Source organism: Gymnodraco acuticeps, unplaced genomic scaffold, assembly GCF_902827175.1.
Source record: "Gymnodraco acuticeps unplaced genomic scaffold, fGymAcu1.1, whole genome shotgun sequence".
Lineage (NCBI taxonomy): Eukaryota > Metazoa > Chordata > Actinopteri > Perciformes > Bathydraconidae > Gymnodraco > Gymnodraco acuticeps.
Window position 1 is genome coordinate 542,482 of NW_022989854.1, and position 25,936 is coordinate 568,417.

A 25,936-nucleotide genomic window follows, 5' to 3' on the forward strand; every position below is an offset into this window, starting at 1 on the left:
CGTGATAACGTACCGAGTCGTCAATAACCAATATGTATGCAGCTCATGATGGCTATTGTGCAATAACAACCATTGTGTGATGAACAAATTCACTAAAACGTGCTAATTTCCTTGTTAGACATATAAATTATGTGAGGTTTAATTCATCAGTTAACGTGATTTTGCCTCTTACCGGGTGATTCAAGCAGGTAGCAGAAGATATCAGGGAATGAAACTTCAGGCCATTCAGTGATTGATTGATTGATTGAAAAGTTTATTAACAGCTTGTATATTGGGTACAGTACAGTACAGCTCAAAACATACAATTGTTAAGGGGATGCAGACCAGAGAAAGACTTTCGTCTTGTTTACATCAGGGTCCCCCATTTCCAATTCATCATGTCATTTAAGACATATTTGACATACAGATGGCTTATTTACAATTTACATACAGGTGGTTTTTTACATACAGATTGCTTATTTACAATTTTCATTTTAGATTTCGTTTCTAATACATCCTAACCGGACATTTAAGACATACCAAGTCTACAGATATACAGTTAGTAACAGAGTCTAAATGCGAGTATATACATAGATGGGGGGGGGGGGGGGAGGGGGAAGCTGTCCATTGAACGACAGGTTGAGATTTGTACCATTACCGGGGCCAGTTTTGCAATGCTCTCCCCCGAAGGTGCTCTTTAAGAGAGGTTTTGAAGGTAAGTATAGTTTTACTTTCCTTTACAGTTGTGGAAAGAGCGTTCCACCTTGATGTGGCATAATTGCGAAACGTGTATTCCCCCCTTTTTTGTGCCAAATCTGGGTTTCACATGATTTGTGGAGCTCCCTCTGGTGTTATGATCATGGTATTCCTTGACCTTTGGGAAGAATTTTGACATGTACATGGGTACCATAGAGGTGCAGTCGGATCATTCGTCCACTCTTTAATAAGATATGGACAAGAATCCGATCCTATTAAATACAAAATGTTAAGGTATCTATCCCTGGAAATGGGCTGCAATTAATCAATGTATGACATGTTTGTTTAACATTTCAAATCCGCGCGCTTACAGTGCTCCGGGCGAGGGGGAAAGGATTGTTTCCCCCCTCGAAATGCCCCGCCCCCAACTGTGACGCGACGCCGACTGTATGTATGCACGTGTACACTGTCTATGTTTGTTCTCTTCTAAATTAGCTCGGCTGAGCGAAGGAATCACCTGTGAAGCAGAGGAATAAATCATGCTCAAGGGCTAAACAGTTCATCATCTCCGTCTCCAATATTTCTCTCCGAGTGCAGCGTAAGAAGAAGCTGCCATCCTAAACCTCAAAAGGGATATATCCAGTCTCTGATTGTGTTATTATGAGAGTGCTCTCATACTTGTTTGATTCTGAAATTGTATATATTTATATAAATATATGTGTGTGTGTGTGTGTCCGCATCTGTAGCCTGTTATTGTCTCATTATACCGCACTGTGAATGAATCAAAGTAAATATATAAGTGGTCATGAACACATCTGTCCATCAGACAGAGGGCTGCTGTGCCTCATGTCATCATTAATGGACGTCTCTTTAAAATGACCGCTCAGAGGAGAGGAGTTCTCATTGCTCTAACCGCCTGCTGCTTCCACTCCTCTCTCATCGGTTCCCCTCCTCAGTCCTCCGCTCGCATCTCCTGTGGGCGGGACTAAGTATCGAGAATAGGAGTCGAGGAGGGAACATTTAAGAATTGAGAAACCTCTATAGACTGGGCTTAGGAACCTTCCTAACGGAGTGAAATGACCCGTAAGTCCTTCAGTGGCAGCCATGATAAGTGCCGTTCGAATTCTCTAAATTTACGATATTTCCATAGTTCATACAATCATACGTATTGGGATCATTTGTATTAATGTGGACCGGAGGGAGAGGGTGACGAGCATAAGTTTCACTTTCCTTTTTTATTTCAATTCCAACTTTGGTCATGAAGAATATGTTTCTCTGTTGTCCACGTTCATAAAGCATAAAGCAACAGCATCAGAGCACGGTGCAGAGTCTCTAGATGAGTTTACAGTAGTCCCTCGTTCTTATTAAACATCCATGTTGTAGTCCGCTGTATAGAAAACTGTAGTTTCTATAGTTTCCCCACAGCAGCAGACGCACATTCATGACGTCCGCTGGAGCATCATAAACACGTCGGATAGTGAAAGTGCAGTCGATTCTCTAAAGTACCAAAGTCTCTTCTCCTAAGTCCTTTTGAATTCTCCTATCCACTATCCCTTAACCCCGTGACGTTTCACTCAGAGGTCAAGGAATAGGAGAAAGGGTTAGACATTAGGAGCTGATGTTTGGATTATCCGACCGCAACCGGAGCCTCGTTGAGCTGCGAGTGTGGCTACAGACGGAGTTCACTCCGTCACGGAGGGGTAGGGTCGAGGGAGTGGTTTGGGATCGGGCCTTAGTGTCAGGAACCTTGACGTATTTTGATCAGCACGGAACGGGTAAAGCGGGCAGTTTAAACTACCGGATGTGACGTTGTTTAGGACAATAACTCCCTTTTTAAGGTTGGCATGGCTTTCTGGTGATAAACAAAAAGTACGACATGGATTTGGTCTCCTGTCGGAGCTTCTTGGGTATTTTCATAAATAATTCAAATGTTTCAACCAGTCCTTAAACGCCTGTCTAATAAATCATGCTGTTAGTTGATGCCTTCAACAACATGCTAACTAGCCAATAACAACTCCCAGGGCTAACGGAGTTGCTAACAGTTTTTAGCTTTCTGGGAAATGTCTCTTAGTACATTTTGAAGAAGATGAAGAGGAAAGTGGCTAAACTGAGACTGAGCCCTAACGAAGAGGCTCGGATAATACGAGAGGAGCATGAGAGGAGGAGGAAGCTGCGGATTCAGCAGGTAAGGCGGTGATGTGGAAGGATTCTCAGACACCGATCAATGCACAAAGACATCTGAAAACACTGAGCATAGGTGGATAAAGATCAACTCAAGCTTTTAACTGCTTTGCACAGAAATAATTATTAAATTAAGAAAGTGTATATGCATTGTTGGTGAGTAACTAATTGCTTTACATGTAATTTAACTAGTAAAGTTTGAGCATATTTTCATTCATATATGCATCGTAAATCAGGAGGTTATTCACTTTTTTTTGTGCCTATAGCATGCAATTAACTACTAAAACTTCAGGCAAAAAAGTAACGAATGATTGTATTTAGATTACATTTTGAATTAACAAAAGACTGCAGTAACGAGTAGTCTGGAAATTCTATTCCATAAAGGAAGTCTGACCTGGTATATTAAGGGTTCAGCTCAGGATCAGTGTTACAGTCACTACTGTACTTGTTACTTTTTGGCATAGTTTGCAGTTTTTATTTTCAGTCCAATGGCAATCCACGGTAATCAACTCCAAATGTGTGTGAAAATTAACCCAATAATGGACTTTGATCCATGGCTTCATAGTAAATTCACCTTTTTAGTATTGTACTCTCCTAAATGTCAGTTACAAACATTCAAAAATCTGAGGGACAGGTGATAAATGAAATGGTTCTTTAACCTCAGAGTTGGTATGTATTTATATTTTGCATTGACCTCCAGGTGCGGGAGCAGCAGCGGTATATCTCGCTACAGATCTGCAGAGAGGTGGAGCGCAGGCGGCAGTGTGAGCTGGAGCAGCTGGAGAAGGACCTGAGGGAGGACTGGGAGCGGCAGCAGAGGGACAAACTTCACACCCTGCAGACATTATACCAGGAGAGCCTCCAGCTGCTCGGCCAGGGACACATGAGTGCAAAAGAAAATGTAAGATTACAAGAAGCTTTACCCGGCTGTCTTCATTAGCTAGAGTTTCTGTTCCATGAATTGAACACAATACACCCTTTGAAGCTGTCCCTGACCTCTGTTTACTTTGTTGACTCTGAACCTAAGATTAACTCCAAGACGAGGAACAGCTGAAACCAAAATGTGAACAAGACCATCACATAAAGATTAATACATTTTCCAAATCATTTAATATTTCTGTGGTCAATTTATTTGAAGGAACCCGACTTGGAAGCCATAGCTCAGAGGGAGGAGGAAAATAACGTCAAAGCAGAGGAGCGTTACCGGGAAGCCATGAAGGAGCTCAAAACACAGAGGCTTAAAGACCATGAGGGGCAAAGCCGGTGAGCAGCAGAAACAATTGCTCCAAAAACATTATCATGCATTTGATCAAAATGAACTTAACAACAAGTCTATGCATATGTTTGTCTGTAGATCGACCATGGCCAGGAAGAAGGCACTACAGACAGAAAAGGAAAGATCAGCAAAAGTGGCCAGTCTCCCTAAGCCCCCCCCACACCCAATTCAGGTGATTCTCCCCACCACTTATATGAGTTACACTGTTTTCCTGTTGGCCTGATAAGCCACCTGGATTTGCAAGCTGACCTTTATCATTTACAGAAGTGATCAGCCTTTCAACTTTTACAAAATAAAAGTCATACCTTTCAAGTTTCACAGGTTTGTAATGTAGTCATGGTAACATTGTCTTTTTGTTCAAGCAGAGCATTGATTTCAAGAAGCCACATGTAGTGAAGAAATCTGATGTGAGTGCTTTCGCAGCCACGCATTATCATATGCCTGACAGCACAGTGGACAGAGAGGCAGACACAGAGCAGGTAAGATCTCTGATTATTGTATTTACATAACCCCCGCTTTGGTTCTCTCCTCCTGTTGGGATGTCTAACCTGTACTTGTGTCATCAGCCCAGTGCCCATGAGGGAGCTGAGCTGGAGGTGAGGAGGCTGCAGGATTTAAAGAAGGAGGAAATGAGGAGGCGAGAGGAGCAGTTGGAGAAGGCTCGTCTTAGAGGGAAGCAGGCGCTGAGGAGGGAACATCTGGAGCAGGTTAACTCACATCTTACTTTGTTAGAAGATATACACACCAACATTGTTCACATGTATCTGACAGATGATATGCTCCAAAGCTACTTGCCATCACTGTGGTGAAAACACTGTTGACTGATAGCAGGACAACAGCATTAGCCATAGTAGACAGATTGACCTCTTATGTAAAGATTATATATCACTTTTTTTACCTGCTTTGCCACTTTTGCTTGTAACCCGGTACATGTCCCCACTGCAGGACTTATTAAGGTATTCTCATTCTGAATAATTTACAGATTTGTGTCATAGAAACACAAATGATTATGGCCTTTTATGTCTAATCTGTTTTTGGTGACAACCCTTAGGATCGAGAGCGCTTGCTTGTTGAACTGGAGCACATGCAGCAGACAGACCTGCTCAGGAGGAGGCAGCAGGTTTTCCAGATGCCTGCTCAGATCTTCCAGCCTCTCTATAAGAGACAGGAGACAGCAGAGGACTACCAGAGGGAGATGGAGTTTGCCTTTGAGGACATGTACACAGGAGAGAGGAGTAAGTAAAACTCACCAAAAGCTTTATTGATAGTCTTTCCACTGCTCAAATAATCCCACACTCTCGTATGAGAGCTTGAGAAGTTAGACAAAGAAGGTAACATATAAAAAAGAGGAAACCATGTAACATTTATACTGGTTAACAACACGGCTTTCCGTGACATGAAACACACCTAGAAAAGGAACAAATAAAAGGTAAATTGCATATTTCTCAAGGTTGTGGACCATTTGTGGCTCTGCTTGAATCCATGCACCCAATTTCTAAGTAGCCAGAACATGTGGCTTAACTATTAACATTTTATTGGAGCTCCCTTAAAGATTGACTGTGTCTGATGGCAGGGGTTAAAGGAGACCTGGTGGTGCAGCTGGTTCCAGAGCCTCTGCCGGCTCTGTCCACAGGGAGCCAGGACCAGGAGCTGGACGTCACGCAGGATGAAATCCCCCCACAAGGAGCAGGAACCACACAATATGACCCCGAGCAGGAAACATCCGTTCAAGGTAAAGAGAGGCAGCAGATACAACCTAAACTCACAGGTTTTAAGGGTTTCAGCAAGGTTTGTAAAGTTTTTGGGATATACACAGAATCAATACACACATCACGTGATGTCCTTGATACTCATCTTTACCAAGCCGAAACTTCACTCATGTTTTTTGGTTGCAGTGGAGCCCTCCAAGCCTGCTCCTAGACAGGCGTTAAGGAAGCTCTTGGATCGTATCAGGAACCAGAGGAACCATTGGACTGAGCAGAACTCTGTTCCTGCAGCCGAACCACCGACCTCCATCACAGATCAGATCCCAGAGCGGGACACCACCATCGACACAGGCTCTCTGAGCAGCGAGGAGACACACAGCCTGGAGCCTGCCCCCTCCCCACCAGGTAGCTCACACTCTTCACACTATAATACAATCATTGTGATAGAAGTTTGATATTTGAGAATATTGAGATTGTTTTTTCACCCTGTTTTTATATTATTCTTCTGTTTTTACACCAAATATCATATTATGCTTGTAGTCGGAATACCTAATCCAAATATACTTTGCACTCAAACTTTGCAACAAGAAAATACTTGTGATTTTAGCCCAGACTCCCCATATTATCAAAAGCTATGACACACCTTTGTGCATCAGGAACTACAACACTATCCGACCTTACAAAGTGAAGCCATTTTAATACCGTTTATTTATTCTTCAACATTTCAATTATCTATGTACAACTCTAATCTTGGTCATTTTGTTTTTCTTCTCAGTAAATGACCCCCCTTCTCTTCAACTGCCATATAAGGATAAACTTAGTAACAGTTCATTTCATGTTCTCCTCTATTTTATTCAACCAGAGTTGAAGACAACGGAGCCGCCAGCTGCAGCAGAAACTCAACTTCCAGATGGACTTGCCAACAGAATAAAACAGTTTGAAGAAGAACGAAAGAAAAGGGTATGTGTCTCTTCCCATTTATGTGATACTGAGCGGGAACTCTTTTCCTACACTATACATAAATAGGAGCAGATCAGCTGACAGCTTGAAATGCTTGTGCTCCAAATCCCATTGTGAAACGTATTATTGCAAACACTGGAAGGTCAGATTCTCAATGGAAACAAGCAGTTTGCTTTTAAGCTTACTAAAATGGTGAATCTCTGTGGTTTAGTCTGTCATTGTCTGTGGGTTTGTTTCATCACTTGAAATGACAACAAAGAAGTTCATTATAAGAAGCAGTAGGTTGATAAGTGAGAGGTTTCTTTATGTCACACTCTTTGTCAAAGGTCCTTCTGTATTCACTGTTCCACAGTTTTTTAAAGTCGGCTTCATTTGTTATCCCAGAGGCTTGATGCATTTTCCTGATAGGTCAGAATGCCTTTATCCAGGTGTTCCTTGTTACTCAATCAGCCCAGCTCCTAAAGCAGCAGTGTGGCAGGCACCATTCCTCGTGCATGACTTTTGGTTCTGCTTTGAACATGTTGTCTTTTTCAATAACTTCAGACCACGGCTTGGTTACCTGTTTTTAAGCTAGTACACTGAAGAAAAACAACAAAGTAATCCAAATAAAGTTGCACATAAATAGGACACAGACAGGAGCCTCAATCTGGGCTGCCTGGGAATTCCTGTGGAGAAGGATGATCTTCTTAATTCTACATTTCATACAAGGAAGTACCTGCTCGCCGTGGTGCAGGACGTACAGATTTTATTTTGTGGGCTCTCTCCTTTCAGTCAAACTGCCTGTCAAGTACCATATCTGTTTATTTAACCTCTACTTAACATTAGATATTCAGTCAGTAATTAGGGGCTCAGTTGAACATGTTGGTTTGTGATCTACCCTACATGTAACATGATTGCTGTTTTTAAACTTGTTTTTCTGTTCAGGATGAGGAGCTCGAGAGAGAGAAGCAGCAGCAGGTGGTTTTGCTCCAGGAGCTTGAAGAGCAGAAAGCCAAATTGGAGCAGATGCTGCTTGAGGCTCAGCAGGAGAGAGAAGAGCTGAAGGCTGCTGTGACCCAGGAGGCTCCTATCAACCAACCAGAAGTACCCGTCCATGAGCAGGAAGCCCCCTCTGTCCCTCCTGAGGTAGGCCTTTGAGCATTAAAGCTATCCCTGGTTAACCTGTTCTCATTTTTTCTCTGAACTACTAATATTCCTGTCAGATCTGTTTTATCCTTTAAGATATCTTATGTGAAGTACGGTCAGAAAAATAACTTCAGTGATGGCTGCTTCTTCACCACTCTTTGACAGCTGGTGCCTCCTGCAGGTGAAGATGAGCACGCCAGAAGGATCAGAGAGTACCAACAGCGACTGCTGCAGCAAAACAGGTGTGTTTTTAAATCCTGACTATAAACTACATTTATTCATTTAGCCAGTCACTTTTACCACTTTTCCTTGCGATTATGTTTAAAAGTAAATCTCATCAGCTGACAAAGAAATAAACCTTTTGAGTGCTACTTTTACCTATATTTATGAAGTTTTAGAGGATTTTATTTAGTTTGGAGGGTATTGTATGCTCTAATTTTAAAGCTCCTTGATGCACCGAGATTGGGCTCTATAAATAAAGCTGACGGTCTTTATTTCAGCCTTCACCAGAGGTCAGTGGAAGTGGCCCGTCAGCGCCTAGAGGAATACCAGCGAGCTCTACGGATTCGCTACAACATGATCCCCACATCTTTACTGCCTGCTGCAGTGCCTCCAGGCCTCTTTCCCCCCCCTCTGCACGGTGTTCAGTCTGTGCATCCTCCAGCTCCTCTGCAGCTCCCTACACCTCCGGCCTCGCAGGCATACATCCACGCCAAAGCACAAACACCTGTGGAAGTTCCCACAAGAGAGTCGGACATGTTAGCTTCACATTCACAACCTCCTAGCTCAAATATAAGCTCTGCCTCCAAGTTGATGCCAGATGAAGTTGAATATATTTCAAGCAATCCCAGGAACCAGAAGTTCACTGCCTGGCTGACAGACAACATCATGGAGAGAGTCACAGGGCATCTCACAGAGAGAGTGAGAGCAACACGTCACTCAGCCAGCATCACACTGCAGCCAACCTCTGATCCAATCCAAGGCAGTAGCTCCATCATCACCTCTGGTGCACCTCTGGCTCCAGTTCCAGAAACTGTTAGGCCTGTGACCCTGCCACATTGTTCCCTACGGACCGGGTCCCTCAGCTCCACAGAGGACGACAGGATGGAGAGGCAGAGACGAGAGCTGCAGGACGTCCAGAGACGAGAGCTGCAGGACGTCCAGAGACGAGAGCTGCAGGACGTCCAGAGACGGGAGCTGCAGGAGGTCCAGAGACGAGAGCTGCAGGAGGTCCAGAGACGAGAGCTGCAGGACGTCCAGAGACCAGAGCTGCAGGACGTCCAGAGACGAGAGCTGCAGGACGTCCAGAGACGAGAGCTGCAGGACGTCCAGAGACCAGAGCTGCAGGACGTCCAGAGACGAGAGCTGCAGGACGTCCAGAGACGAGAGCTGCAGGATGTCCAGAGACGAGAGCTGCAGGACGTCCAGAGACGGGAGCTGCAGGACGTCCAGAGACGAGAGCTGCAGGAGGTCCAGAGACGAGAGCTGCAGGAGGTCCAGAGACCAGAGCTGCAGGACGTCCAGAGACGAGAGCTGCAGGACGTCCAGAGAAGAGAGCTGCAGGACGTCCAGAGAAGAGAGCTGCAGGACGTCCAGAGACCAGAGCTGCAGGACGTCCAGAGACCAGAGCTGCAGGACGTCCAGAGACCAGAGCTGCAGGACGTCCAGAGACGAGAGCTGCAGGAGGTCCAGAGACGAGAGCTGCAGGACGTCCAGAGACGAGAGCTGCAGGAGCTCCAGAGACGAGAGCTGCAGGACGTCCAGAGACGGGAGCTGCAGGACGTCCAGAGACGGGAGCTGCAGGACGTCCAGAGACGAGAGCTGCAGGAGCTCCAGAGACGAGAGCTGCAGGAGGTCCAGAGACGAGAGCTGCAGGAGGTCCAGAGACGAGAGCTGCAGGAGCTCCAGAGACGAGAGCTGCAGGAGCTCCAGAGACGAGAGCTGCAGGAGCTCCAGAGACGAGAGCTGCAGGAGGTCCAGAGACCAGAGCTGCAGGAGGTTCAGAGACCAGAGCTGCAGGACGTCCAGAGACCAGAGCTGCAGGACGTCCAGAGACCAGAGCTGCAGGAGGTCCAGAGACGAGAGCTGCAGGACGTCCAGAGACGGGAGCTGCAGGACGTCCAGAGACGGCTGCTGGAGCAGAGGGAGGGGGTGGCCCTGCAGCAGAGGCAGCAGGAGGAGGAGAGGCGACAACAGGAAGTGGAGATGGAGCAGATGAGGCGGCAAAAGGAGACGTTGCAGGCTCTCATTCAAACTGAAGAACAAGTAAGTGGCGGGACTATCACTGCTGTTATGGTTTTGCAAAAGTACAGCAGACAAATCATTTAGTTTATACACAAATACAAATTACAACAGTGCTTGTTTCTGAGTGATGAGGTGAAATTAACTGACCTAAAGTGTATTTGATTTAAGCTCAATGAGTGTGTGCTTATTTGGGAGAGCAACTGTCCTGATGCCTTGTCTCGCCCACAGCCACTCCCAGAGGCTGCCAGAGGAGTTTTGGATTCAGAGAGCATCAGGCAGACCCGTCTCAAGTTACTTGCCTCCCTGCTGAGAGCTATAGAGGAGACTAACGGAGGAACTTTATCCCACCTTGAAGACCCTCTCATGGCTCAGAGTGATGCTCCTGCTGCCCCAGCATCTGCTCCCCCCCCAGGACTCCTCCCTCCTCCTCGAGCAGCAAAGCCCCCCGTGACCCGTGTCAGGCTGAGCATCATGGAGATGATGACTGAACAACATGAGCTTAGTGCTATTCAAGAAGTGGAGACGTCAGTCAACACCAGCCAATCAAAAGGTCAGCTCAACAGCAGGAAGTGACACCTGGTTCCTCACATGCCAACAACGTTTAACCACCTATGGAGAGTGATACCGATTGATTGGATTGTTGATGTTTCCCCAGGTCCTGAGAGTAGTGTACCAGCTCCTTCACACTCTCTGCGCTGGGATCTACAGGAGGACTATGAAGCGTCGGTGGTCTCTGACAGCAGTGGGCAGCAGACTGCCAGCAGCCCTGAAACAAACTCATCAACATCCAGCCATATCCTCTGGAGAGAGAGGCTGCTGGTGGGAGCAGGAACATCTCCAGAATCCTCAGAGTCTGGTATGTAGACGGTAAATAAATAGTGATGATACATAATGCCGATGAGAAGAACATAAAAGGGCCTAAATTAATATCTGTCCTCTTGGTTGCAACTCTCGTTTTCCAGATTCTATCCTGAGGATCATCTCCCCTCCTTCCTCTGACTCTGGGAGAGGAGCCGACTTCTCTGGTCCTGGAATCACAAGCTGCAGGTCCCCCACAGAGGTAACCAGGCACTGCACACAACTCAGTTCAGACTCTGTCCTCCTCTTAGAATAAGTCATCCCCCTAGTGGCAAACCTTGACAAAAGACTGAGGAAGTGACATTACATTACATTACATTACATTGCATTTAGCTGACGCTTTTATCCAAAGCGACTTACAATAAGTACATTCGACCAGGAAGACACAACCTTGAAGAAAACAGAATCATATAAGTGACGAAGGAAGAAAGCGTTTTTGCCAATATAGTGCTGGGGGGAAACGATTATTTTGAAAACGATTAATCGGGCGATTATTTGATCGATTAGTCGACTAATCTAACGATTATTTTTCTGTTATTCAATTCATAAAAAACGTAATGTAAAACATTTTTTTTTCACGATACTGTGTCTCAGGGGATCTTAATATTTAAGAACCTATTAATGTGTTATACCAGATTAACGGAAATAATCTCAGCTAATTGACGATACAAACCATGTTTACCAAAACAAAACACAAGTCTCATAAGAAGCATCTGAATGACCCCTGAGCGAAAAATGCTAACGGACATTGGCACAGAACTCAAGATAAAAGTACCCTTATTACTTATCGTAGCTGCACATACAATATATCCGATTAAAGCTGAGACTCCACAGATTATGTAGGTATATAGTATCATCACTGAGTGATCCGGACTCGCGACAGCGGAAGCAAATACAGTCATCACAACACGTACCTTCACAGAGCTTCTCGGGAGATCGTCTCACAACCAAAGCTGTCAATCTGATCAAAAGACGTGTTCAATGGCATTAAAATGAGAAAAAAACGCGGCTGAATCGGTTAATCCATAGGTTTTTAACGTCTATGTATAAAAAAATGATTGAATTTATAATCCATAATTCCATTTTCTGTAAAAATCGGAGAGCAAATGCTAGCTGCTAATGGTAGCCACCACAGCTAGCTGCTGCTTCTGCTAGGCTATGCAGCAGTCTCAGTGAGATATAAATATATAAATATCTTTGCGTTTTGGACTAACTTTAAAATATTCCCATGCTTTTGAAGACCTAGGGCGAGATGTTTTCGTTTGGGGGCTTCGTGCGCAATCCTGTGAGGAGGAGGTGGTAGCCGTTTCAGTCTCCATTGTGTTTGAAGTGCGATTGCGAACTGCTTGTTGCTTTGGGTGACCCACGTGTGTGTAGCGACGCGTCGACGCGGAAATATGTCGTCGACGATATTTTGAAGTCGTCGACGCGTCGCTACAGCACTACCAATATACACTGAAAGCGCAGCTGCCTCTTGTGCTTGTAAACACTTATTAGACACTTTTATAGACAGTATTAATAATAGTGTGTCTACTGACAATTTACAAATTCTAAAAACATATTAATTTAATTCCATAGTTATAGTGTTTTTTCTGCATTTGAAATACTCACACACGAGTTTCACACCTTGTGGATCAATGATGACATGTGGCCAAACCTGACTGCCTGGCTCTTCTTTTAGTGAATGTGTATGAAGATGGCAAGTCTCTCGGACACATGTGTGTGTCTGTATGTGTCCTTATTCTGAGCAATGATGTGAAATCTTTGCAACCTAAAGTGTATTTTTAAGAATACATTTAATGATGGTTTCTACACTTGAACTGAGCTCAGTGAGTCTGTGTGCATGTATGTGTCTTTCACTAAATATAGGTTAAAGTAACTTTGTTCATTACATTTTGTACAGTGCCGAACATTTGAATGCAAAAACCTTATATTAGAATCTGTTTCTAAACAAGTGGAATCATTGTTAATAACTTTAGTTTAGCTGCTTATGGAACAAAATGAATCAGGCCCTTTTGCATAATGAGGAGGCACATTTTACTGATCTGAATACTTCTAACACAGGCTAGAATATAAACATTGTGTGTGTGTGTGTGCGTGTGTGTGTTTTCTGAGTGATGATGTGAAATAACACAACCAGAATTGTATTTAATAAAAAATGCATCTATGATGGTTTCTACACTTGAACTGAGCTCAGTGTGTTTATATGTGTGTGTCTTCCACCAAATACAAATTCAATTAATTTCACGACGTACAGTGCTGAAAATTCAAACGCAAAAGCCCAACATATGTCTTCAAATAATTGGAAGATTTAAAGTAGGCCTACTAAAGTTTAGCTGCTTATTGAAAAAACCCACTAAACAGGATTGTCTTTGCATAATGAGTAGGTACAATTGATTTCAGTTAATAATCTGAATACTTTGAACACTCACTAGAATATATACAAATCGAGCAAAGAACTCTTCACTTATACGTGTGCATATATGAATGTGTTGTTCTGTTTCTGAGCGATGATGTAAAATGACCCAACCAGAGTTGTATTGAATGAAATGCGTTCATGAGGGTTTCTACACTTGAACTGAGCTCAGTGAGTCTGTGTGCTGTGTTTCATTCAATCCCTTGTTGATCACTTTAACATATTCATGTTGGGTGCCTTTATGATTGTGTCAGTCTGCAAATAGGCCTCCTGATTCTGACTGCCTCTCCTCCACCACAATCTCCACGGGCAGCTACATCTCCACCGATCCGGAGCAGAACATAAGTACTGGTGAGGGTCTTTTGTCATGTTTTAATGATTTTTTTTTTTACCTCTTTGCCAAATCTAATTGGAAAAGATGAAGAATTGAAATGGCCTTACCAGAAAGATCTGTTTCGCTCTTCATTATTCACCAGAGAATCTGATTGGGTCAGTCCAAATATGAAGCAATATAATAAGTGTATGAGCTGCAAAGCTCCAGATGATGAGTATGTACACACACCAGGTGGCTCACTGAATGCAATATCTTTCATGTATAAAGTAGGAAATATGCTAAACCACAGACCGTGTGACCTTATCCCAACTCTTTAACCCTTGCATGCAAACTAGGAATAGGGGTTTTATGAGAACCAAAAGCGCAATCTTAAATGTACAAGCTCTAGTGTGATTTGCAGAGAGACACAAATGTCTGTCTTTTTAAAAAGTGCTTCCAGCGAATGTCAGAGATGATTGAAGCTGAATGGCTGTGGACTTCGACAAGTTAGCTTCCCTCTGAAATGCGGTGTGGCATATGATTTTGGTTTGTAATGTTTCGGAATAATACGTGAACTATCTCAATTCCATATGTTTGAAATGATATATAATGTGTACAGCTGGAACCCTGTTCGCAAGCTTCCTAAGGCGTATTGGGGTGTTGCATTTCACATCTCTCCATTATGGCTCATGATTATACCTGTCATTCTAGTTTAACTTGTGAAATGAATGATGTTGTGTTTTATAACTTTTTATGAGGCGTAAATCTGTTCTCCTTCTTTTCCTCTCCCACTTCTTCATTAGATGAATGCCCGCTGCTCAGACGGTGTGTAGAACCGGAGCATGGAGCAGATTCGCTCCATGTGTTCTCTCCACCCGGTCAGAGCGTCTGCTTTAAGGACCGCTCCCCTGCAGACCGTCCTGCCCTTTCTGTAGGCTCTCTCTTTAATGACAGCAGCATCCAGCACATCATAGACAAATACACACAGGAGCTGAACATCTCCCTCAGCACTGCTGGCAGAACCACAGGTACTGTAAACGACACCCTTTTGAACAGTCCAAAAATGTCAAATCAGAAGACTGCAGCATGTTAATAGTCTTTTGTCGTCTTTGTTGGTCTTCAGACAGTGAAGGCTCATATGTGGAGGAATCTGGCTCTTCAGTCTCCCAGCTGTCTTTGCTTGGAGTCCCGGAGAGGAGAGGGGGGAGTGAGAGCTCCACCTCCCCTCAGTCTCTTCCCTCAGATTGGGCAGCAGCACAGAGGAGGGGCCTGGTCAGTGACTCACATTCTTACAGTAGACTAGAGAGGACAGACCAAACTCTGGCTCTAGAGGGCTTTTTGTGTTTGTTTTTTTGTGACCTAAAGGCCACCGTACTTCTCTGAGTTGCTTGGACAGTGAGGGGTGATCTGAGGGGGATTCCTTTTCATGATTTAGCCGCTCTACACAGTTACATCTTTTACTTTTTTTACATTCATTGTGTTTTTATCAAAATACTTTTGTATTTTTACTTAAAGGTCTCCTATTATACTGTTTTTCATTCATATATCACAGGTCTCAGATATATCCAAAACCTGTCTCTGATTGGCTGAAACACCAAACGGATCATTGCAGCATCCCATAATCCCCTCTGTTTCAGCCCTGTTTCCAAAGTGCTGATTCTCTGTCTGTTACTTTAGATGAAAATAAGGAGCCCCTCCCCACGCCCCTCTGAGAGACATTTGGTTACAAAGAACTCAATGGTGCTCTAGGAGGAGATCCAGGTGAAAAGGGGGGGGGGGTTACCTTGGTTGCTGATTGGCTAATGGTTACACAAGACAACACATCGTTATGACATCATCAAGTGGCCAAAATCTGATCAGCTCATTTTCAGACAGGTTTTTATAGAAATGGATCAAAAAGAGAGAGAATCTTTGTTCCTGAAACTTTCAGAGTCTCTTTCCACAGAGGGGACACATGTTGATGTAGAAGAGACATGAAGAAGAGGGGACACATGTTGATGTAGAAGAGACATGAAGAAGAGGGGACACATGTTGATGTAGAAGAGACATGAAGAAGAGGGGACACATGTTGATGTAGAAGAGACATGAAGAAGAGGGGACACATGTTGATGAAGAAGAGACATGAAGAAGAGGGACACATGTTGATGTAGAAGATACATGAAGAAGAGGGGACACATGTTGATGTAGAAGAGACATGAAGAAGAGGGGACACATGTTGATGAAGAAGAGACATGAAGAAGAGGGGACACATGTTGATGTAGAAGAGACATGAAGAAGAGGGGACACATGTTGATGTAGAAGAGACATGAAGAAGAGGGGACACATGTTGATGTAGAAGAGACATGAAGAAGAGGGGACACATGTTGATGTAGAAGAGACATGAAGAAGAGGGACACATGTTGATGTAGAAGATACATGAAGAAGAGGGGACACATGTTGATGTAGAAGAGACATGAAGAAGAGGGGACACATGTTGATGAAGAAGAGACATGAAGAAGAGGGGACACATGTTGATGTAGAAGAGACATGAAGAAGAGGGGACACATGTTGATGTAGAAGAGACATGAAGAAGAGGGGACACATGTTGATGTAGAAGAGACATGAAGAAGAGGGGACACATGTTGATGTAGAAGAGACATGAAGAAGAGGGGACACATGTTGATGAAGAAGAGACATGAAGAAGAGGGACACATGTTGATGTAGAAGATACATGAAGAAGAGGGGACACATGTTGATGTAGAAGAGACATGAAGAAGAGGGGACACATGTTGATGAAGAAGAGACATGAAGAAGAGGGGACACATGTTGATGTAGAAGAGACATGAAGAAGAGGGGACACATGTTGATGTAGAAGAGACATGAAGAAGAGGGGACACATGTTGATGTAGAAGAGACATGAAGAAGAGGGGACACATGTTGATGTAGAAGAGACATGAAGAAGAGGGGACACATGTTGATGTAGAAGAGACATGAAGAAGAGGGACACATGTTGATGTAGAAGATACATGAAGAAGAGGGGACACATGTTGATGTAGAAGAGACATGAAGAAGAGGGGACACATGTTGATGAAGAAGAGACATGAAGAAGAGGGGACACATGTTGATGTAGAAGAGACATGAAGAAGAGGGGACACATGTTGATGTAGAAGAGACATGAAGAAGAGGGGACACATGTTGATGTAGAAGAGACATGAAGAAGAGGGGACACATGTTGATGTAGAAGATACATGAAGAAGAGGGGACACATGTTGATGTAGAAGAGACATGAAGAAGAGGGGACACATGTTGATGTAGAAGAGACATGAAGAAGAGGGGACACATGTTGATGTAGAAGAGATATGAAGAAGAGGGGACACATGTTGATGTAGAAGAGACATGAAGAAGAGGGGACACATGTTGATGTAGAAGAGACATGAAGAAGAGGGGACACATGTTGATGTAGAAGAGACATGAAGAAGAGGGGACACATGTTGATGTAGAAGAGACATGAAGAAGAGGGGACACATGTTGATGTAGAAGAGACATGAAGAAGAGGGGACACATGTTGATGAAGAAGAGACATGAAGAAGAGGGGACACATGTTGATGTAGAAGAGACATGAAGAAGAGGGGACACATGTTGATGTAGAAGAGACATGAAGAAGAGGGGACACATGTTGATGTAGAAGAGACATGAAGAAGAGGGGACACATGTTGATGTAGAAGAGACATGAAGAAGAGGGGACACATGTTGATGTAGAAGAGACATGAAGAAGAGGGGACACATGTTGATGTAGAAGAGACATGAAGAAGAGGGGACACATGTTGATGTGGAAGAGACATGGAGAAGAGGGGACACATGTTGATGTAGAAGAGACATGAAGAAGAGGGGACACATGTTGATGTAGAAGAGACATGAAGAAGAGGGGACACATGTTGATGTAGAAGAGACATGAAGAAGAGGGGACACATGTTGATGTAGAAGAGACAGGAAGAAGAGGGGACACATGTTGATGTAGAAGAGACATGAAGAAGAGGGGACACATGTTGATGTAGAAGAGACATGAAGAAGAGGGGACACATGTTGATGTAGAAGAGACATGGAGAAGAGGGGACACATGTTGATGTAGAAGAGACATGAAGAAGAGGGGACACATGTTGATGTAGAAGAGACATGAAGAAGAGGGGACTCATGTCTCTTCTACATCAACATGTGTCCCCTCTTCTCCATGTCTCTTCTACATCAACATGTGTCCCCTCTTCTCCATGTCTCTTCTACATCAACATGTGTCCCCTCTTCTTCATGTCTCTTCTACATCAACATGTGTCCAATCTTCTCCATGTCTCTTCTACATCAACATGTGTCCCCTCTTCTCCATGTCTCTTCTACATCAACACGTGTCCCCTCTTCTTCATGTCTCTTCTACATCAACATGTGTCCCCTCTTCTCCATGTCTCTTCTACATCAACATGTGTCCCTTCTTCTTCATGTCTCTTCTACATCAACATGTGTCCCCTCTTCTCCATGTCTCTTCTACATCAACATGTGTCCCCTCTTCTTCATGTCTCTTCTACATCAACATGTGTCCCCTCTTCTTCATGTCTCTTCTACATCAACATGTGTCCCCTCTTCTTCATGTCTCTTCTTCATCAACATGTGTCCCCTCTTCTCCATGTCTCTTCTACATCAACATGTGTCCCCTCTTCTTCATGTCTCTTCTACATCAACATGTGTCCCCTCTTCTCCATGTCTCTTCTACATCAACATGTGTCCCCTCTTCTTCATGTCTCTTATACATCAACATGTGTCCCCTCTTCTTCATGTCTCTTCTACATCAACATGTGTCCCCTCTCCTTCATGTCTCTTCTACATCAACATGTGTCCCCTCTTCTTCATGTCTCTTCTACATCAACATGTGTCCCCTCTTCTTTATGTCTCTTCCACATCAACATGTGTCCCCTCTTCTTCATGTCTCTTCTACATCAACATGTGTCCCCTCTTCTTCATGTCTCTTCTACATCAACATGTGTCCCCTCTTCTTCATGTCTCTTCTACATCAACATGTGTCCCCTCTCCTTCATGTCTCTTCTACATCAACATGTGTCCCCTCTTCTTCATGTCTCTTCTACATCAACATGTGTCCCCTCTTCTTTATGTCTCTTCCACATCAACATGTGTCCCCTCTTCTTCATGTCTCTTCTACATCAACATGTGTCCCCTCTTCTTCATGTCTCTTCTACATCAACATGTGTCCCCTCTTCTTCATGTCTCTTCTACATCAACATGTGTCCCCTCTTCTTCATGTCTCTTCTACATCAACATGTGTCCCCTCTTCTTCATGTCTCTTCTACATCAACATGTGTCCCCTCTTCTTCATGTCTCTTCTACATCAACATGTGTCCCCTCTTCTTCATGTCTCTTCTACATCAACATGTGTCCCCTCTTCTTCATGTCTCTTCTACATCAACATGTGTCCCCTCTTCTTCATGTCTCTTCTACATCAACATGTGTCCCTTCTTCTTCATGTCTCTTCTACATCAACATGTGTCCCCTCTTCTCCATGTCTCTTCTACATCAACATGTGTCCCCTCTTCTTCATGTCTCTTCTACATCAACATGTGTCCCCTCTTCTTCATGTCTCTGATGACGTTAACACATTTTTTTCCCATAAGAACGTATCAGAATGTGTATAACCCTGAGTTGTTCTTACACCACGGCACATTATGAATGAAAGTCAGTTAAAAACTTTGATTTTCTTTTTTTCACATGATTTGTTTTTGCCCCAGGAATGCCACACTGCAGTCCCTCCAGTCCTGGAGCCGCTGTCAGGCGAGGAGCCGTCACCAGCTGAGGACCACGAGCAGGACTCCTTCAGACCTCTGATTGGCCAGCTGACGGACCAGTCATCCTGTCTTGCTGCTGACCACATGGACTCGGCCATGGAGCAGCTGGTAGGTCAACCATCGGCTCACTCTTCCATGATTGGTCAGCTACCTGGTCCGATCTCGACAAGCTTTGATCACGGCGGCTGGGACTCCACTCTGAGCCGGATGATTGGGCGACTGTCCCATCAGTCCAGCTCTCATTGGCTGAGTGGTGGGCAGAACTTTTATGCAGGTCAGCTGATGGGCCGTGTGCCTTTGGAGCAGTCGGCCGCGTGGTCGGAGGAGGGTCTGGAGGGGAGCGGAATGAGGCCGCTGGTCGGGGAACTGGACGAGTCAGCAGGCCGGCAGGGAGCCAGCTCAGGTAAAAGGAGGGACTTCATAATAAACAGACTCCAACCTTCCACTGGTTAACTTGAATAATTTCTTTACAACCATTTCTCATCTTTTGCAGTCAGTGGCGGCCGGCCAACCCAGTCTCATGGCATTTCGTGATTTTTAATCTATTGATTCGTGTTCCCCAACACGATTTGCCCCTTTTTTTCGTGTTGCACAGCACGATTTTAAAAGCAATGTATTTCTACTGCCTGCAGCACGTATTTTTCTCCGGTCGGGTCGAGGAAGACCTGAAGCTGTGTGGTTCATAAAAACATGTTCTTACTCAATATCAAGCCACAATTATTGCTTTTATTTTAAATCGTATAATTTCGGACTTTTGTTGCCGTCTGTGAGGAAAATAAATGGGGCTCAGAGCCTCAGAATACTGAAATCTGTATTTTTAAATCTTTTTTTCCTTCTAATTTGTTATTCTTTTCAAAATAACACACTGTTATTTACTCACCAATAACACACAATTATCCTTGCTTTTATTTATTGGTTTAATTCCATAATCTCGGGCTTTTTTGGCGTCCGTCAGGAACTGAATTTCTAAATAAAAATAACCGGAAACAGACGTAGGCATTTCGAGCGATTACCCAAGATCCCCCCGGACCCCCTTAGTATTGTTTGGTCACCATTTCCACAGCCCCACCTAAAATATTTTCCACCAGCCGCCACTGTTTGCAGTTATTGTAGAAGCACTGTTCCATGTTTAAACGTGTACTGATGGCAGTCTGTATGTTTGTTGGCACTCAAACATCTATTCACACAGCTCTTTAGGATGAAATGCAGTTGAGTCCAAAGCGAATTGCTCTATACCGGGTTATAGCAGCATGAAGTGATCACAATCAGAAAATACATTGATGTTCAAAAGTTTGGAATCTCTTTACACTTTTTCTTGTTTTATTCATTACATTTGAACAGAGATAACATCATTGATTTTCTTAAGAGGAGAATGAAATGATTACATCTTTGATCTTAGATGATTTCCCCACAGTGTGACATGAATTGTTAGTGACTAGCTATCAATATGAAATCTCTAAGTTTAGATTGGACTCTAAATATTGAGTTTCTCTTAGAGCCCTCTGCACTCAGTGTTGGCTTTAAACTGTGATCTGTCAGTCACATGTCCAGCTGATATTCACACAGTGCGTCCACTAACATTCTGTTTCTGTTGAAGTTTAAAGAACAGCTTTGCTAGAGCAGTTCAGTCCAGCTTGTTAGAGGTATTATTGTACACTTGACACTGGACCAGAAAGCTTTTTTTATTTAAATCAGCACACATGTTGATGCTAAGCTAACAGCTTCTCTCGCCAATGACTGCTGATTTCTTCTGTTCTTATTGAACTGTTGCTCAGAGGCTCTTAGTTACTCTGCCCGTTACACTGTCAGTCTGGATGTTCAGCATTCTGCTTTCATACAAATAACATGTGTCTTTAAAGAGGACTTTCTATAAGCTGCATGAACGGTCATTCAGAAGTATAGAGTCGTCCTCTCATCTGACTGAAGCTTTGGTGGCAGCAGGAGATTACAAAGTGTTTTAATGTACTGTTTGTCTGCTTATCCACTTTCTCAAAGTTGGAGAAGAGGTTTAGAGTGTTCGTCATCTCATCTGATGTTTTGCAGATGAACGAACCCACGCTGATCTTGGTGTCTCAACTGAGGCCAGTGTGCCGCCGTCTTACCCAGTGTTTCCTCCTGAAGCCTGGCCCCACAGCGCCTCTCCCCCAGGTGTGAGTCCACTGCAGCAGACCCTGCTCATACAGGCAGCATCACCACCAGACCGGGGTCCAGAGAGGACTGAAGGTGAGCTTTACACCATTCAAGTCATTACAGCCAATTCTAAAATGACCTTATGATGGTTATATCAAGGGGAGTATATTACAACCATGCACAATATGTAACTTCAGCCGAGTTAAAGTTTGATTTAGGAAACTAAATGTGTCAGCCTTCTTATATTTGCATGACTTGTCTTACCCAGTAAGAAACGATGTGCTTCATCTTCATGTTTATCCCCATCTGGTTCAGACTCATTCCACCCGCTACTGGCGGAGGTCCCCCACAACGAGACAGCAGACCCCTCCATGACCTTTCACCTACCTGACCACCATGTGCCTAGCTGTATTGATGGACGGCCACACAGCAGGGGGGAGGAGTCTGAAGCCAGCTCTGATCCTTCTGTTGAGTCTGAGCCGTCCCCTGAGCGCCTCCGAGCAGAGCAGCCGGCCAGCTGCAGGGCTGCCCCCCCCCTGCATGGATCCTTCTCTCAGCTCATCACTTCCCAGTGCCACCCCCATGAATCTGAGGAGGAGCTGACTGCATTAGCCATTTGTGATGATTCACTTACTGTGGGCGAAGCAGATAAAGGCAGAAACTCCATTTCTGTTAGGGGTGGAGATTCAGTCCCACTCAGTGACCTCTCTGAGGGGATATTGGTAAGATTGTGTTTTTCACCTTGATAAACTTTGAAAAAGCGTTGTCTTTTAGAAATGCACTGACTATTACCATGCCCTAAAAGGAAACACTATGTAACGTGTCAAAGTTCCCAGTGCAATTTGGGTTTTGATATGTACATCTTATCACCACTGGCAAAAGGCATTGCAGAAATCAGCTCAAGGCTCAAAACAAGCCTTTCAAGACAGAGCATCTGCATTTTATTTCCATACCTGATATATTATGATTCAATAAATACAAAACGAGATGAATTAATAATTGTTATGTTATCTTTCCCAATTGACTGTCTGTAAAGGGAAACATGGAAGCAGCTGAGCAAGATTGAAGTTGTTACTACGTGCACTTTTCTAGTAATACAACGTGTGTGTGTGTGTGTGTGTGTGTGTGTGTGTGTGTGTGTGTGTGTGTGTGTGTGTGTGTGTGTGTGTGTGTGTGTGTGTGTGTGTGTGTGTGTGTGTGTGTGTGTGTGTGTGTGTGTGTGTGTGTGTGTGTGTGTGTGTGTGTGTGTGTGTGTGTGTGTGTGTGTGTGTGTGTGTGTGTGTGTGTGTAGGAAGCTGCCAGAGAGAAGGGCATCCTGGACCAGTCAGAAATAACACTTGTGAGCCTGGCAGACACCACACTGCAGGACCACGACACCACTGAGGAGGACCCCCATCCAGGGGGAGGGACAGAGGGGGGGGAGGAAGGCCAGCCCACAGAGGTGACTGTCTGTACATGTTTTAGACTTCAGCGGAAGGCTTCCCTGTGATCTCTAAACACAAACCATGTCTTCTGCAGGGGCCGCGGTCCACGTTGTCACTGAATGACCCTCCAGAGGACAACAACCAAACACACCCAGGTAACCACAGCACTTACAGACTGAACATATCTGAGATAATAAACTGTTGGTAATGCTGCTTGTGGGGATTTTTGCTTTGGACTTAAATATGGATATGATCATGAATAAAAAAGTTATAGTAATTGACATACAACACAGATGTATTCCCTTTTTAGTCAGAACATTGTGAACTTGAGAACCCTTCCCTCCCTAGACTCTCAGTGTGGTCCTGGCAGGGGGGGTGACGGAGGTCCAGCAGCAGAGGCTCAGAGCCCTGCAGCAGAGATCCTCCCTCAGAGTGGAGGAGATCAAGGCCAGAAGGGCTCTAGCCAAGGTGAAACCTGAGATCCAAGGTCCATCTGAAGCCAGAGAGAAGTCTAAAGGAAAAGCATCTCCACCAGGCACCTGTGAGGCAAACAAGAAGTCCGAACCTCAACAAAAGCCTAATGCCAAGGTGAAGGGGGGGCAGGCTGAGCTGCATCCAACTACTGAGGAATGTGATATCATCACGCAGAAAAAGACCCTGCATCCCCCTCCAGGTATATTAACCTAATATAATATCATACTATTTGACACTTTGGGTCATATCACATTGATGTACGAGCACCGCCTAAAAGACAAAGTATACCTTGGTGGGGTATCTTAGCAATCACACATTTTGTGTCTCCTTTGTGACATAAAAACAGCTAGTCCAGAAGTCATTCATATTCCAAAATTCAAGGTGATGGTTTCTGATCTGGTGATCTAAATCAGTTGTAAGATATTAGTTAACAACTAATGGGTAAAACTGATACAAATACTTTGACCTCTAAATCAAGTTGTGTTCATAGAAATGGTATCACTCGAATGTGCACATCTGACCTTTTTGGAATGAAAGCAGCGATAGATAGGGTTTTGGTAAGGACTTTCTTTAAACAAATGAAAGCTAGAATAAAAACATCAGAAGTGTTCTGTAATATGTACAAAACACCCAGTCACTTCTGCTCTTTATTGAATGCATGAGAAAACGTTTACAATGAAAGAGATTGTACAAAGGCTCACGTGCACCTATTAGGTACAGCATAGAATAAGGTATTACTGTAGTTTCCCTGTTTTCTGATACCAGTTATACGTCTGTAGCCTAAATCCTTCATTAGGTTACTTTAAAATATATATCAGTATGTATTGGTCTTACGTTAACAGAACCGTGTTGAAATAGGAGTATGACTACCTTTCAAATGATTGTCAGCCATAAGTGGACATCAACATCCTGTGCCATGTTTTTGTCCCCTCAGTGGGGGGTCCCAGGCTGGACCTGGAGGACGAGGTGAAGGACGTCACACCAGAGCAAAGGAAACGGGAAGCTTCTGTAATGCACAGCAGAACTCAGAGGTACATGAAGGTTTAATAGTAATACTTCTATCTTCACTAAAACTTCTCACTGTTAACGCCCAACAACTGATGTTAGAACACTAGTTAAGTTGTATAGCCGTTGCAGAGCTCCACTATGAAAGTCAGGAATGGACCACGATAGACGTTTATCTTTGGGGGCTGTTTTCTTTTAGCATTATTCAGTAGAAGACGGACAGTAAAAGCAGCAAAGGGCCACTACTCATTGGCTCATGTCAGATGCAACATGCTGCCACTAGTTTGAGTTCCTCAGGCCGACATGGTGATTATTGTGCCGCAGCCAATGAAGCAGCTTTATGACAAGATCCTGATTTGCTCTTACAACTATGCTGTGAAGGGAATTCAGAGCAATTGATTAAAACACGATGATGATGATGTTGATGATGATGATGCATGCCACCGTCAGTTCTGCTGAACTCTGAATATTAACTGACTCTAAGGCTGGCCATAAACATGTCTGCCCTCCAGGAAGGCACCAGGCACTAGTTTAAGATTAACATGTACAGGTGCATCTCAATCAATTAGAATATCGTGGAAAAGTTCATTTATTTCATTAATTCAGTTCAAAAAGTGAAACTCATATATTATATGGATTCATTACACAAAGTGAAATATCTCAAGCCTTTATTTGATTTAATCTTGATGATTACAGCTTACAGCTAATGAAAACCCAACAATCGGTATCTAAAAAGAAAAAGACCAACAAAAAAAAAAAGATTTTTAATATGGAAATGTCGGCCTTCTGAAAAGTATGTTCATGTGTTTGCACTCAGTACTTGGTTGGGCCTCCTTTTGCATGAATGACTGCATGAATGCGGCGTGGCATGGAGGCGATCAGCCTGTGGCTCTGCTGAGGGGTGATGGAGGCCCAGGTTACTTCAGCGGCCTTCAGCTGGTCTGCATTGTTGGCTCTCGTGTCTCTCATCTTCCTCTTGACAATACCCCATAGATTCTCTATAGGGTTCAGGTCAGGCCAGTTTGCTGGCCAATCAAGCACAGTATCTCCATGGTCACTAAACCAGGTCTTAGTACTGTTGGCAGTGTGGGCAGGTGCTAAGTCCTGCTGGAGAATGAAATCAGCATCTCCATAAAGCTTGTCAGAAGCATGAAGTGCTCCAAGATGTCCTGGTAGACGGCTGCGTTAACTTTGGACTTGAGAGAACACAGTGGACCAACAGCAGCAGATGACATGGCTCCCCAAACATTCACTGACTGTGGAGACTTCACACTGGACTTCAAGCAACTTGGATTGTGTGCCTCTCCACTCCAGAAGCTTGATCTCC

At 44.0% G+C, this 25,936-nt stretch overlaps 1 protein-coding gene across 2 annotated transcripts; it reads left to right on the forward strand.

Moving 5' to 3' along the window:
- Positions 1-2,290: 2,290 nt before the first annotated feature.
- On the forward strand, positions 2,291-24,635 carry cep295 (centrosomal protein 295). 2 transcript variants are annotated; one of them, XM_034239516.1, is made up of 26 exons: positions 2,291-2,860; positions 3,557-3,757; positions 3,995-4,119; positions 4,211-4,304; positions 4,495-4,611; positions 4,699-4,839; positions 5,184-5,367; positions 5,706-5,864; positions 6,028-6,243; positions 6,701-6,798; positions 7,723-7,923; positions 8,089-8,165; positions 8,424-10,188; positions 10,396-10,717; positions 10,823-11,023; positions 11,130-11,227; positions 13,696-13,792; positions 14,558-14,782; positions 14,878-15,026; positions 19,520-19,979; positions 21,620-21,799; positions 22,022-22,428; positions 22,998-23,147; positions 23,225-23,285; positions 23,479-23,803; positions 24,539-24,635. In XM_034239516.1, exons 1-25 carry the CDS (start codon positions 2,762-2,764, stop codon positions 23,607-23,609), a joined length of 5,958 nt encoding a protein of 1,985 aa, XP_034095407.1. In that variant the 5' UTR covers positions 2,291-2,761; the 3' UTR covers positions 23,610-23,803; positions 24,539-24,635. The 2 variants fall into 2 exon arrangements, with proteins under 2 accessions (XP_034095407.1, XP_034095416.1); XM_034239525.1 differs by having other exon boundaries at positions 4,498-4,611.
- Positions 24,636-25,936: the final 1,301 nt, after the last annotated feature.

Coding starts and splice junctions, on each gene's coding strand:
- cep295 (XM_034239516.1), top strand. CDS start 2,762: ATGAAGAGGAAAGTGGCTAAACTGAGACTGAGCCCTAACGAAGAGGCT. Junction 11,228..13,695: donor GCTGCAGGTCCCCCACAGAG/GTAACCAGGCAC, acceptor TGATTGTGTCAG/TCTGCAAATAGGCCTCCTGA. Junction 14,783..14,877: donor CACTGCTGGCAGAACCACAG/GTACTGTAAACG, acceptor GTTGGTCTTCAG/ACAGTGAAGGCTCATATGTG.